At 37.0% G+C, this 15,000-nt stretch overlaps 1 protein-coding gene across 6 annotated transcripts in view; it reads left to right on the top strand.

Moving 5' to 3' along the window:
- Positions 1–15,000, top strand: part of LOC113822061 (longitudinals lacking protein, isoforms H/M/V) — a 23,241-nt gene that overhangs the window by 5,995 nt on the left and 2,246 nt on the right. For 2 of the 6 annotated variants that reach the window (XM_027374582.2, XM_070138476.1), the window contains exons 2-15: positions 1,299–1,472; positions 1,644–1,740; positions 2,334–2,395; positions 3,307–3,376; positions 3,558–3,746; positions 3,902–4,050; positions 5,463–5,673; positions 5,958–6,073; positions 6,293–6,364; positions 6,599–6,778; positions 7,702–7,755; positions 11,030–11,258; positions 13,147–13,223; positions 13,575–15,000. The exon at positions 13,575–15,000 is cut by the window's right edge and continues 2,246 nt beyond it. In XM_027374582.2, the coding sequence (XP_027230383.1) occupies positions 1,308–1,472; positions 1,644–1,740; positions 2,334–2,395; positions 3,307–3,376; positions 3,558–3,746; positions 3,902–4,050; positions 5,463–5,673; positions 5,958–6,073; positions 6,293–6,364; positions 6,599–6,778; positions 7,702–7,755; positions 11,030–11,258; positions 13,147–13,175 (1,623 nt within the window). In that variant the 5' untranslated portion in view covers positions 1,299–1,307 and the 3' untranslated portion in view covers positions 13,176–13,223; positions 13,575–15,000. The remainder of the gene's footprint in view (positions 1–1,298; positions 1,473–1,643; positions 1,741–2,333; positions 2,396–3,306; positions 3,377–3,557; positions 3,747–3,901; positions 4,051–5,462; positions 5,674–5,957; positions 6,074–6,292; positions 6,365–6,598; positions 6,779–7,701; positions 7,756–11,029; positions 11,259–13,146; positions 13,224–13,574) is intronic. The other 4 variants (XM_070138477.1, XM_070138479.1, XM_027374583.2 and 1 more) reach the window with 3 other exon arrangements.

Below are 15,000 nucleotides of genomic sequence, written 5' to 3'. Positions count from 1 at the left end.
TCATCATTGGTGCTGTGAAGCACAATTATTTTCTTTGTGACCACGTCATGAAAAATTTAGTTTTAGGGATGGGTAGATGAGAACTTGCTGTTATGAGAATTTCATCTGAAGGCCTAGGTGATGGGAATGACTGGCGGTGGGTGCACAAAGCCTTTCGAGAGTAATTAGACTCATTTGGTATTATTTCCATTTGTAAACAAGTGTGGAATATAATGTCCATGTGCCATGACCAGAAGAATGCTGGCTCCAGGGAGGGCACTATTTCCATGTTAAAGATCCTGTTCTTGGCCACTGTGACTGGTGGCACAGGTTGTATTCCAGCAAATTGAATATTATGGAAAAACAAAAACAAGATGAATACAGATCAAATTTTACTTATTGTTATTATTTTTGCACTGAGTTGTGGACAACCCAGAGAGATGATATGGGGTCTGTGCAGGGAAAACTGTCTATTTCCATATGGATTAAGCATATCAAATGATACATATAGCCATCTGAAAAGGACATTAAAGCAAAAAATGTTTATGTAGTTAAAGAGAAGATAACATTGCAAATGGGAGGCATAGAGTCTTGTTACTACATACCCAGCAGATTGGCCACACATGTAAGCTTAATGCTTTTATTTTGAGCCATGTGATGGCAGTGAAGCATCCAGATCCAGTGGGATAAGAAATGATAATAAAGAACCTTTTTGAGTAATACAACATTAATTTTCTAATTGTATGAGGTCCTATCATGTAATTGTGAAAGACTTGCCTAGGCTGGTTAATGTCTAATCGGGTCATGAGTCCATCTTCTTCTGGTGGCGAGTTTGAGGTCTTGGGAGCGTAGCAGTAAGCTAAACCATAGCCAAAGCACAGTGACATGTGCTAATGCACCCTGGTGACCCAAACTTTATCCAAATTTCACTTGTTGTGAATAGGTTGCAAGAAAATATTAACATACTAACTTTATGTAGAAAAGATATTTGTTTAATTCAGTAATGCGGCTAAAATTGCTTCATGTAGATGTGAAGTTCTTTAATTATTTCATTTTATTTTTTATTATTATTTTTCTCTCCTTTTTGTTACATTTGATTTGTATATGAACTAGCTTAAAGTAAAACTTATAGAAATATGCTATATCACATGTCTCTTATATCTCAGTGATATATAATGCTTGAGTAATTACTGGAAATTATTATTTTTATTATTATTATTTGTTATTATTATTATTTTTTTTTTTTTTATTATTATTATTATTATGTATTATTATTTTATACTATGATGCTAATATTTACTGTTATCCACTTTCACCAGATTTAAAGAATGCCACCCGTGGAAATCCAGTGGTGCGACCATTCATCGGTGTTGCTAGAATACCTACGGCAACTGTATGAAGAGGGTCGCTTTGTTGATGTCGGACTAGAATGTGAAGGTCGCCAAGTGAAGGCTCACAAGGCAGTCATTTCAGCATGTAGTCCTTATTTAGAGGTGAATAGTAATGTTTTGCCCCCCTCTCTTACCCCCCCCCCCCCATTTTCTTACCCCTTTTTCATGTTCCCTAATATAAGATTCAGATTTACCATATCTGTTTATGTGTATTTTCTTAACTATACCTCTATGAATTTTAAAGCTAACTAGAGTTCTTTCATTTTCCTGCAGGGTTTACTAAAGGGCAACCCAGCAAGAAGCCATCTTATAAAATTTAATGGATATTCTTATAACAGTTTGCGGGCAGTCATAGATTTTATGTACAATGGTAAGTACTCCACAAAACTATTATTATCCTTTAAAAAGACAATATTTGTGTGCTTCGTGCTTTGTGTTTTCTACTATTGACATACACCACCAAATGAGTTGCAAGTCATGATTTTTGTTAGTATTGATAGATAATAGTGTACATTCCCCAACCAGACAATGAATGAAATGGTGCTGGGTTACACATATGCACATGCACATATGCACACTCCCTCATTTTGTTAATGGTATTTTTCTTTTCATAATTTCCCCCTCCCTCACACACACACACACACACACACACACACACACACACACACACACACACACACACACACACACACTCTCTCTCTCTCTCTCTCTCTCTCTCTCTCTCTCTCTCTCTCTCTCTCTCTCTCTCTCTCTCTCTCTCTCTCTCTCTCTCTCTCTCTCTCTCTCTCTCACTCACTCACTCACTCACTCACTCACTCACTCACTCACTCCCTTAACATATAGGTATGTAAGAGAAAAGGAGTTATATATATAAAATATTTGTTACATGTAATAAGCTGTATCAGCCTGTAGGCTTATGCTTTACCTTGCTTAATTTTTGTTTAATAATTGCCTTTTTTACAGGTAAAGTAATGGTTGAGCAAGAGCACCTTGCTGCATTCCTTAAGTTAGGCCGAGCACTACAGGTATGTATAGAACGTACATGTTCTTTTATCGAACAGTTATCTATGTCTTTTTCTTTATGGACCCTTCTGTAACTGATGTATTATCAAGATATGGCTGTTCTTTTTCATTTCTCTTTGTGCATTTGTTTCTTGTTCACCTTGTTTTCCTTGCCTTTTTCCTTTCCCTCATTCGTACCGTACCTCCTGTCACCCCTCTCCTCCTCCTTTCCACTTTCTTTTCCACCTTCGCCACCTCTATCTCCTTCTCCTCCTCCTCCTCCTCCTCCTCCTCCTCCTCCTCCTCCTCCTCCTCCTCCTCCTCCTCCTCCTCCTCCTCCTCCTCCACCTTGTTATATTCTTCCTCCTTCTCCTCCTCCTCTACCTTGCTTTCCTCTCCATCCTCCTCCTGCTCCTCCACTCCCTGATCTCCTTCCTTCACCTCATTCTCCTCCTTATGATCATCATCATCTTAATCAACCATATGTTTCAAATCCTATTCCATGTACTGTTCTTTTTTACCTTGTCCTTATCCTTCTTTTCTTCCTTATCTTTCTCATTCACCTGTTTGTCTTTGTCTTCCTTGTATTCCTACTTATTGTGCTCCTACTCCTCCACCTTTTATTGTTTCTCCTCCTCCTCTTCCTCTTTTTTCTTTCCCTTCTGTTCTTTTCTTCTTCCTGTTCCTGTTTTTGTTTATCTTTCTCTTTCTACTCCTAATGGTAAACCAGCACTGTCAAAGCATTTCTGGATTGTTGAATATCCATCATCATGTATTTTGATAATTTTGTCATATATTAAGTAAGATACAATGTACCTGCTAACTGTGGCAGGGAATTAACTTTTAGCTTTCTTTATACTTTGTGATATATAATTTTTTTATGTTACATCTGTTTTTTTATCCCCTAGATTTAATTAAACATTTATTTTTTTAGGTACGAGGTATTTTGGATATCGCTGCCCAGTGTGAAGAAGCTGGTCTCACTACAGCTGAAGAGACAAAGTGTAAGAAAAAGTAACTGTTTTAGTTATAGATTATGTGAACAAATTTTACGCTTGCGCAACTACATTTGATATTGTGATTTGGTACACAAGGACACAGTTTTTTTTTTTTTTTTTTTTTTTTTTTTATGAGACTGTCTCCCAGAATAGACAGGTACTTATATTAGATTGTTGCAAATTTCAGCAAATGCCCAGTACAGCACCACAGTTCAGCAGCCACCAAAAACTGTTGCCCAGGCAGCGCCTAAAATGGTCCAACAGACACCAACCACAGCAGAAACCAAGAAATATGCCTTCCTTTTGGACAAAGGATCCACCAACACAGCAAAGAAACCTGGCCCACAGTTCCGCAAAGTGATGCCCAACATTATTGGTATGTTGTCTCACAAAAGTTAAGAAAGGTAATGAAGGGTGAAACATTATCGGTTATTGTAATATTGGGTGGGCCGAAGTAGGTGAGAATAATTTGTGAGTTAGTAGATACTTTTCCACCCATTTCTCCAAGGATTGATCCGATCAACTTGACAGGTACTGTAGATCAGCAAGGAAACATTAACAAAGTAACCAGCATTGGTGCTGCCCAGGTGGCACAGCAACAACAGCAGCAGCAGCCACAGCAGCAGCAGCAGCAACAACAAACTGTCCAACAAACACAAGCACAACAAACTGTGCAGCAGGTCAGTTGGTTTTACAGCCACTGAGGCTTTGTAACTTTCATTAAAAGAATAGTAGAGTCCTTATCTGGAGATGAGTAGAAAAGGACTGAAGGGCATTTTGATTTATTTAAAGAGTAATTATTATAACTGTTATAATTAGTCATGCAGATTGAAATTATAACTGTCTTGCAGCATTTTAAATCAGCAATCTTGCATAAACATGGCTCAAAATATTTAGTTATACTGTTGACATCTTTAACCTCTTCTATATGATACCTATACAGTATCACTGTGGTAAACCAAGTTTTCAGTTTAGTAATTATGTTACTCTGACAGATATTGGATTGGTTCTATGTATCCTATGTGACTTTCCACTATAAAAAGGGTATGCAATCCTTGCCAGAAGTAGTGAAAAAGAAAAAGAAAAAAATGATTATAATGGTTATATTAATAAGTTAAACCCCTTTGATCCGGGTGACATGGCCATCATACCATGAGTAAATATGGCTTTGAGGGGTGGGTGATGTGAACATGCCATCATGGGTAAAAATTGCATGCGTGGGTGATGGAAAAGACTTGCCATGAGTGCACAAAGCTCTTGGAAGGTGATTAGACTTATTTCGCATTTTGAAAGGGGTTTTTGCATTATCCACATCAATAAACGAGTGTGGAATGTATTGTCCATAAGTCATGACTGGAAGAGTGCCAGTACTAGGGAGGACACCATATCCATGCAATACAGGTTGTATTAAAGAAAATTGAATATTGTGAAAGAAAATTAATGACAAACAACAACAACAACGCAACCACCACCACCACCACCATCCCCCACAACCACCACCACCACCACCAAGTTATTTACTACACAGAGAGATGCTATGGAGTATGTGCAAGGAGAACAGTGTATTACCATCTGGATAAAACAAATTAAAAGACATGTGTACTTTGTAAAAGAGAGAGAGAAAAAACAATAAAACTCTATGAAAAATAACTTCTCAAAGGGGAGGCATAGAACCCTGTCACCATTTACAAGTATTTTTGTGCACCTGGCCTACACACCACACACCTGGCAGAGCGGCCTCTTACATAAGCCTAATGGCCATACTTTCATCCATGTGATTGCTGTAACACAACCAGATTCAAGGGGTTAATTCGATTTCTCACAATAATTATTTTTAGTGTGACAGGCCATCTATTTATATATGCTTCTAAATTACCCCCTTTGTGCAAGGAATGGTTGGGGCTATCATGCACTGATGGTACAGGAATTGAATGCAGGTCAGCAAGATTGCTATACAAGATAGCTACTTCTGCACTAATATGAATATTGATTTTTATCTGATCCTCATGGTCCCTCTGAAACCCATCCATGGACCCCAGAATAAAGAACTCCTGATCTAGTATATGATTTTAAATAGTCCCTCTCCATGCAGGTTGTGCAACAACAACCACAGCAAGTCCAGTCACAGCAGACTCAGCCAGAAGAAACAGTGACAGAAGAACAGCAACCACAGCAGCAGCAAGCACAGGAAGCTGCACCAACCACACTGGAAGAACTGCAACAAGCACTAGCATCAGGCCAGGCCATACTGCAAACAACAGACAATGGATCAGAACAAACACTCCAGATGGTTGAGGGACAATGTGAGTTTTTGCTAACAACATTTACACAATATATCATAAGATGGTTTTATATGCAGAATGGTTCTGATGAACTGTAGAAGAGTTATGATTATTTATAGAGCAAGTCTTCTCTCAGCTTTAGATTATTATTTACATAATAAAGCAGCATTTAATCATGGTAAGCATGGTAGTTTATGAAATTAAATGTATTCTAGATATATTTAGCTTTTGATTGATATCACTAATTGTATATTTGAGTATTTAAAGAAAATGAAAAATTATGATTATTTTCCAATTCCCCCTAGGTGTAGTAACAGGCTCTGGCCAGACCTATGTTGTTGTTCAAGAAGGAGACAACATTAGCTTTGTTCCAGCAGAAATGGTTCAAGGGGATCTAGGAGCTGCAGTGAATGGTGGCCAAGTAAGTTCATTTGTTTATACATTTGTATCATATTGTATTTGATATGCATTGTTGAAATTGATAGTAATAGTCCTTGAGAAAATGTATAGGTTTTGTTTTTCCCAATAACGTTACTTCAAACATAAATTGATTTTGAGTTTTTGATTGGTACACAGTTGAATTTTTTCTCAGACAACAATTCTTTGAAAGGTAGGTCTGCTAATGTCTTGCATTGATTAGGTTGTTGAAGGACTTGACCCTGTAGAGCAACAGTTGGCGCAGATGGAGGGCCAGGTACTCACACACAACCAGGTTAGTAAACACAATTTTATCTTAGATTCTATGCTTATATTAATTTGCTAGTGTAAAGAATTACAAAGTATTTTTAGACTGATATCAAGACCAAACATTTAATCTAATGAAATCTTGATACAACAAAATTAGATTGTACAGTGACATTTGAGGAAGTTATTTATGTGTATTTTTTCTCACTTAATTTAATGTAAAAAATATGAAATGCCAAATGTTAATCTCTGCTTTCTCCAGGTCATTGAGGGGTCTGAGCAGCAGCCACAGGAAGCTGGTGGAGGGCATGAGGCCACCACTGGAGCTGGCGTTGGGGACAGTGGCTCTCTGGACACTATGAGCGTGGTGGAATCGTTGGTCAAGCTTGGGGAAAAGCAACCAGCGGACAATGAGAATGGCTCGGGGGAAGAGACACCTGAGGTAAGTTGTTTTGCTGAGGCAGAAGTCAGATAGCGTGAAGCCATCTGTACCTGGTTATAATTCTTCTTTTACTTGGCAGCCAGTATGTTTCACACTATAGTTGTATAGGCTTGAGTGGCATGCATGAATGCCAGTATGAGGTTCTGCTTATAGAATTTTTTGCTTTGCACCTGTTGTTTATTTCTGATCTTGTATACTAAGAATTTATACTGTCTATCTCTTTGCTATTTTGTTTCTTTTATTCAGTATATAGGATTAGATTTTTTTCATCATTTGTTTGAATTTTTATTGTTTCATTTACAAATAATACCATACTAGTTACGGACTTTATTTTATATTAAACCTTTTTTCTTCTTTACATTTTACCAATATTTAGTTATTTGACTACCATATTGTCTTTATCAACTCCAGCAAGTCATTGCAGAAGCTGAAGGATCATTCCAGTATTTTGATGATAAGTTAGAAGTCATATTAAAACTTAATTTCTCTTGTATAAATTTAAAAAAACTTGACAAACTTTGAGAATACAGTAAGAAAATCAGTGCAGTGCATATATAAGTTATTCATGAGCTGAACTGTCAGGAAGCATAATACATGGATTTCTCCTTTCATAGCTTATTTCTAACCCTTTTTCATTTTTATATTTCCTTTCTCTTCTCTTTTTCCTATTTTGTTTTTATTTTGCCACTTGTTCTCTTCTTTCCTCCTCTTACTTTACTTCTTCCTCTCCTCATTCATCCTTTATCTTTTGTTCTTTTCTTTTTTTCATTCTCCTTTCTCTACATATGAATGTAAATCTCATAAGACAACACAGAGAATAGCAGGGGGTAAGTACGTAAGTGCAAAGCGAAGATGAATGTGGCAAGGGAAGCCATTCTCAGACCCACAGCTTTCTTCCTCTTTCACTCTTGTCCTCAATCCAGGTGGGAGCCGACATGCCGAGCCTAGAGGGAGACGCAGCTGATGATGGGCCCGAGGTAGTTGATAGTGCACTTCTTAAATGATCATGGGTGATTTCTGGCTTTTGTGTTCAATTTTTGGGACGAGATGGCTTAGCTAGTGAATTGAGATGTGGCAGATTGGCATTAATCTGTAAAGAGGTTCTTTTCCAGATAAATTCCCTTCTGCAACAAAGGTGTTGGCATGACCTTTTGCATATATATATATATAAAAAGATATGACTTAAGACTTCTACTATACTGAGCTTACCCTTTGGTGATATCTGTGTCCTCTGGTGTCCAAATCAGTTTCCAGTATGTCTTGATGTTATGGGAAGGTGTAACATGTTTTCCCCCAACTGTCCTGATTTAGTAGACTTCTTTTTGTTGAAACACACTCGCACATGAAAACACGCATCCACATGCATGCACTCAGATGTACATTCACACCCACACACACACCCATACCCTCACTCACATCCACACTTACACCCATACCTGCAATCACACCCAGACCTGTAATCACACGCTCACTTGCACTCACACCCACACCTGCATACACATGTGCACTCATGCACACACACACATGCGCACTCACATGCACTCATACTAAATTACAGACACATACATTTTAATTGTGAATACATAGTTCTAGAAAAATGGCCTTGGGCTTTTCTCTTTGACTCGAAACTATTACTATACAACTCCCTCTCCTATTATTTTTATTTTTTCTGCTGCTACTATTTCTCCTACTAATCCAGTTCCTTTCTTTCTTCCTTTTTTCTTCTTTTTTGAGCTTATGGTATCTGATTTTACCCAAAATAAATTTTGTAATCCTTGGTCAGTGTGATACATTCAAAACAAACTTGGCTCCCTGATCCAAGCCTCGATCACGCTAATCATATGTGATGTTCATATGCAGTGCAGAAAAAAATGACTGATTTACATTTTTTTTTTTTTTTTTTTTTTTTTTTTTTTTTTTTTTTTTTACTTGAACATAAGCCCACAGAACAATTTAAAACTGATATTTACATGTGTACATAAATACAGTGCATGATTTTGTAAATATACAGATATTAGAGCAACTTGGGAGTGGTCTGTGCATAAAAGTTTCCCAGATGAAAGGACTAGTGAAGAAAATGAACGTGTGTGTGTGCGTGGGTGTGGGTGTGGATGAAAGGTGTGAGAGAGAGAAAGAGAATAGTAGTTTATTATAGGATTTGTGCATTATGCTTTTATTTACCATAGGATTTGTTTGAGTAGATAGTTGTGTGTTCTATAATTGAGGACTAGGGAAGAAATTGAATATCTGTGCGTGTGTGGGTACGTGCGTGCATGGGTGTGGGTGTGTGTGTGGGTGTGTGTGTTTGAAAGAGGGAGAGAGAGAGAGAGAGAGAATTAGCAGTTTATTATATAATTCTTGCATTATGCTTTTATTTACCATAGTATTTGTTTGAGTAGATAGTTGTGTAATCTATAATTGAATTACACTTATATTTTTGCTTGTGTAAAAATGTATGTAAAGTAGACTTATTGCTTCTGTTTTAAACTTTTGTTCTTATTGTTTATGTCATGTATTAATTTTGTTTGGTTTAATTGTTTATCAACTACTGTTGAGTTATTTTGTAGTTGGTCATTAGTGCATGTTATTGGATACTTCCACATTTGTCTCTCTGAAGGAACTTTCACAAAGCTGCAGAAAGAGCCAATCAGTTATTTAGCTTTCTGTTCCATTTTTTTAGCTATTATTTTTTATTACTAACTTAACCCGTAGCCGACGGGTGGCATGTACGTACATGTCATGGCTGTTGTGGACCGAAAAACGGATGGCATCATATCATGCCCATTCCCATGCCACTAGCTCATTGGATGTGATTTGTTTTTCTCCGATAGGAGCAGCTTCATTTGTATGGTAAAGATTTTAGGCAATGGCACCTATAATGAAGATAAACCTTCAAAATTATAATATATTTATAAATTATAGCAAAATAAAAGCTTTTAGGTGCTAAATGTCACTCGCAAACTACCAATCGAGCCGGGCGCAAACAGGGAAACTACCGATGTATGCCAACAATCCCGTTCTTACGTCCACTTGCCAAACATTTTTCCCCGTCGGCACTGGGTTAAGGTTACCCTTAGACCTGTTTTGTATCTTAGTGTCAAAACAAGAATATTCTTTGTTGCAGTGATTGAATGATTATCAGCATTTGTAGAATCCAGCATAATCATTATAGGATGATTTTGCTTATGATGTTTAGGAAAAAAGAGAATGGACATCTTGCTAGTAAGGTATTTAATCTTGTTGTATAAAAAGCTTGTCTTTTCATTTATTGAATTCAGTATTTCTTCTAGTACCTAATTTGATAAGTTAAAAGTTAGAGAGTTAAGAACACATTAGCAAGAGCTAGTGTTATTTACCTTAATAGGAGTATCATTGTATTTGTAAAACAGGGACACAAAATTGTCACTGCTAGGCTTTCACACAGAACTTTAATCAGCTGACATATTGTATTGGAGAGTTCCTTCATTCAAAAGCAGTATTCTTAGAAGAAAAGAGAAAACACCATTTTGTTTTTCAAAGGTACTGGTAATGCTGTCTGTTGTAATGGTTTTATTTCCATTTTGGGTCATTTGATTTATTTTTTTATGGCTTTCTGACGGAGCAACAAGGCTACCATTTATTTTCTTTCTTTCTCTCTCTCTCAAATGAGAAGGTATGGATGCTTTGAGATATATGATGATATGACACATTTAACTCATTGTTGATTAATTAATAACTTCACTTGGTTTCCTGACTTGTGTGCTTTTTCATATCTGTCACAGTTAGAGCTTTTTTATATTCTTGCAAATAGACTCACAAGGATGTATTGATTCTAGCTTCACTCTATAAGAAAGAAAAGAAAGTTATACAGCAGTTTGTGAATTTATAAAACTATAGAACTATGTGAAAAGATAATATTTCAGTCTGAAAAACTATTGAGTCATTCAGAAGAGGATGTACTTTTCTTTTCTTCAAAAGGCTTTTAATCAGAATGAGATCATGTAAAAGTGTATTTATTAAGAATAGAACTTTTAACTTGCTTTTGCATCCAGTCTTTGTTAAAGTATTTTACACCAAATATAATTGTTGCCTGTAAAGGAGCATTTTGGTAATTTAATCCATACAGTGTTATATACAAGTTGGATATTATGAAATAACTTATCAGTCACAGTTTGAATTTCAGAGTCTTCAACTCTGCAGCATATGAAAATGCAAAACAATGAAATGCATGGAAATCATCAAGAAAAATTAAGCCTGGGTTTTACATTGCAGGTTGGTGCAGACATGCCTTGCTTAGGTGATGTGGAAGAGGATGATGGTGGAGTTGGAACTGTGCCAACTGAGAGAGTCGATGGAGAAGGAGAAGGTGAGGAGGAGCTTGAGGAGTCAGGTGATGGAACCACTGGGGAGGACACAGGCAAGCGGCGGAGACAACCTTCACAAAAGATGATTGAAGCTATGGGTATGCTGAAGAGGAGAGTTCCAGAGTCTCCAACACAAGGTAAATCCTTTTCTGTGTGAGAGAGAGGCAGTTTATTTCCCATGCCTTTAGTAAATGTAGGGTTTACGAGCCATGCTGAAAGGGTGAAAGGCTAGCTTTTTGTCAGTCCTGAATGGCCTGGAGAAGCCATAGGCATGGTATTTCCTTAGTTGATCATCTAGCCTTTACCTTCCATAGGGTAATACACCCCTTCCTCTCGCGCAACATCCTCCACTCCATCATGTCTTGTACAGTCTTCTCCATTTTATACCCCTTCCTTCCTTATTACTACTTTACATCCTTACTGTCCTCCTCCCTCCGGTACTGTCTCACACCACACCACTCCCTCTTCCTCCTGTCCTGATTCTTTGTGATTTGATTCCCCTTATAACCCCTTTGTCTGACAATACCTTCTTCCAACAGCGTCTGCAAAAATAAGCTGGCAAAGTTTCCGCCCTCAGTCATGCATACCCCTCTTCCATGTACTCTCTCCCAACACACTTCATCCTCCCCATTCTCCATCTGCACCACCATCCCTTCTTTTCCTAATAACCTTTTGCTCCTCCTGGATACTCATGTGACTCCTTTTTGTCACAGTGTCCTTCCCCAGATCCTTTCCCATCCTGATGCTTCATCTCCTTCCCCTGGTTTCTTTTCTTATTCTCCCATTTCTCCTTGTGCTTCACTGACACCCATCTCTACCCTTTTTCCCATTGATTACCTTATAATGGTTCTTCTTTTGGTCCCACACAATCTGTTGTCCTAGCCCTACTTTTCTGCAGCCCATACCTCTTTTTCTTGTAACTTGTCCTCTCTTCTCGGTTCCCCAATCTGTTGGACATCACATTTCCTTTGGCAACTTGTTCTCTTTCTCCAAATGCATAAATATCCTGCATTTGATCTAATCTAATCATCCCTCCCCCTTTGACTAGTCCTTGCCTTATCACATTAGCCCCCTTCTTTACTCTTTTCACAACCATGCTATCCTGTATTACTGTACAACCATTGACATCTGATGCATTTTGTTCTAATCATTAACTCATTTTTACCCACAGTACTTGACCCTATTGCTCTATGACCTTTGATACCTAGCATGATGATTGTTTTAAACTATTAACCATCATTGTAGTCAATATTTTTTTTATGTGTAAAAAAATCCAAATGGATATATTGTCATGGTGTCTTGTTTAAGCATTCTGTATTTGTCATATCTTCCCTTTGTCAAGACAATATGATGGGCATCATAAAAAATTAGCATGTGATTTTAGAGTTATAATTCATGAATTAGAAGATAAAACTAATAGAAAAAGAAATTAATCCAATAGCATAACAGATCTGATCAGCCTGAACATGAGGTCTCAAAAAATACACCCATGTCTCCATTTACCCACCTTTTATTCATGTTTTGAATGTAACACCTCGGAGATGTAAATAGATTGCCCTATTCCCCTCCAACTCTGTGTGTGTGAACATCTTCATGCTGCCAGCTGTTGAAAAATGCCTCGCACACCACATTCACTTTGGTGTGCTTTTTGCTTATCATGGCTGCAAATTCCCAAAATATTCATATATCTTTTAGTATGATTTGATGGTACTCAGAAAAACATACGAAGGCTCTGGCCCATCTGTCTGGGCATCAAGACCATGGACCCCAGAAAGTACATGGATAATATAACCAAAGTGCCAGTGCCAAACCATTGTCCTTTACAGCATAATAGACCTCATGTGATGGAGCCTTTACATATTTACCAGGGTTTTAGATGTATTTGGTTGATTTTTTTTCAAAAACTTGTACCCTTCCCATAGATTTTTAAAGAACTCTTCATATTTCTTGACATCCTTGATAAATCTGAGTATGAAAATATATGCTTTGAAGAGCAATTGCTAACTCGTTTATCTCTTGTTTCAGGGGGGAGAGGTAAAAAGTTGAAGAACTAAATATTTTGACTTCACTTTCTGCTGAGTTTTTGTTTAGAATAAGTTTAGGTAAGTGTATACATGCAATGTTTTCATATCTTTTTCTTCTTCCTCCTTTACTTTTAAGTTAAGGTCAAGTTTGTAGTTTTATAGATATCCTTTAGTCACCTGGTGCTTCTCGTCAGTTGTTACATATAAAGGAATATGTAAGTTACCTCAATAAAATGTGAGGCTCTAAGAAACTTTTTTTTGGATACCTCAAAAGTGAAATAGGTGAAAAATAGTATTCTTTTGGAATAGGGAGATTTTACTTTAAAAATGTACAGACAGTGTGCAGTCTCCTTGAATGTTATATTTCTTAGTTTGTTTCAAATCTTGACACTTCTGTGCCCTGCTAACTAGTGTCCTTTTCTCTTTCAGACTTTGGGAAATCTTGCAGAAGGCAGCAGTTGTGTTAATACTGTGGATCTCAGTCGTACATTTCCTAAATTACTTACAGCTCGTGTTACGTTATCGGAGCTCTGTTGTTATTTAGTTGTTCTCTCTGTAGTTGCCTTCATATGTTTCCTGTGAGTCCTGTTTGTAAATAAAGGTTTAGCTCAAGATAGATAGCATGCTTGAAATCCTTACTCTGGTGAGCATGAAGTATTTCAGTCTACCAATAGATACCAAATATTTTTTTGAGTGTTATTACTTTTTTATTATTATTTTTTCTCTCTTTTCTTTCTTGTCTCTTTTTTGGCAGTTGTCACACCAAAAGTCTGAGATATGCATGTATGTTGTATGTTAGAGGATGGAATAAACAGCAGAGAGCGAGATCTATTGAGAAAATGCACTGAGGTATTTTTTCCTTTTTTATTTCTTCATGTTAATTACCACAAAGATTTAGTTTATTGCAGTCATAGTTCTCTGTAGATAAACAATTACCAACGTAACTTATCTCAGCTGTTTTTTGGCATCCATCATCTCTTATCTCTTTCTCTTTTCACTACTATTTCTCTTTTAGTTCAGTCTTCTTTTTTGTGTAAATTCCTAGTTGTCTCTTCTTCTTTCTTTAAGTCCTGACTTGGTCTGGATGCCAGAGGTTACTTTCTACTTGGAGGCTTTTGTGTCCCAAGATTGGCTCTGCATTTTGTTAAAGAAAGATATTTTGAAATTCTTCTTCAATTATGTAGGCTATCTTAGTAGGGGACCAGTTGCAAATGTTCAAGAGCAGAGACACTTCTGCTACTTCATGCTGAAGGTTTCTTGTTATCCCAGATTGCGGTGACATTCAAGAGTGTGTTAACTAATACACAAAGGGCAGAAAATTGGAGTTCAGCATAAGGATTTAGGGCTGGGAAAATCTCCAGTATTGTGTTATAACATTCCCAGTGCCTCTTTAACTATCGGTTTATTGACCGGTTAAGATTAGATGTAATTGCATTGAGAAAGGTGAAACAGTCTTCTATTCAGAGTTATTTAGGAAAGGAAAATGGTAAGAATAGTTGATCAGTATTTGATCACTTGTAGAGTTTAATCATTCCAGCAATTGGCCACAGTTAATGGATGTAACTTGACTGGTATAAACAAGGATGAATTAGGGTAATTGGTGACAGATTTCTTGAGAGTTTATAAAAGTTGTGTGCCTGTGCAACATTGCAGTGCCACTTTGAATGAGGCAACAGTTAGTGAGGATAACATCATGTTCTTCTGTTCTTACAATGTATTGTGTCTTAGGATTGGTATGTAGTCACATATTATGATGCGATGATATCCATGTTTTCTGTTCTTTTGTAGATATGTGTGCATATTTTGTCATTATAGCATTTTCAAAGGAGTATCAGTTGCTGTATCATCACACTCC

Source organism: Penaeus vannamei, chromosome 24 (genome assembly GCF_042767895.1).
Source record: "Penaeus vannamei isolate JL-2024 chromosome 24, ASM4276789v1, whole genome shotgun sequence".
In the NCBI taxonomy this organism is placed as follows: Eukaryota; Metazoa; Arthropoda; class Malacostraca; order Decapoda; family Penaeidae; genus Penaeus; species Penaeus vannamei.
Note: the sequence above shows the minus strand (reverse complement) of the source record. Positions and strands in the feature narration are given on the sequence as shown.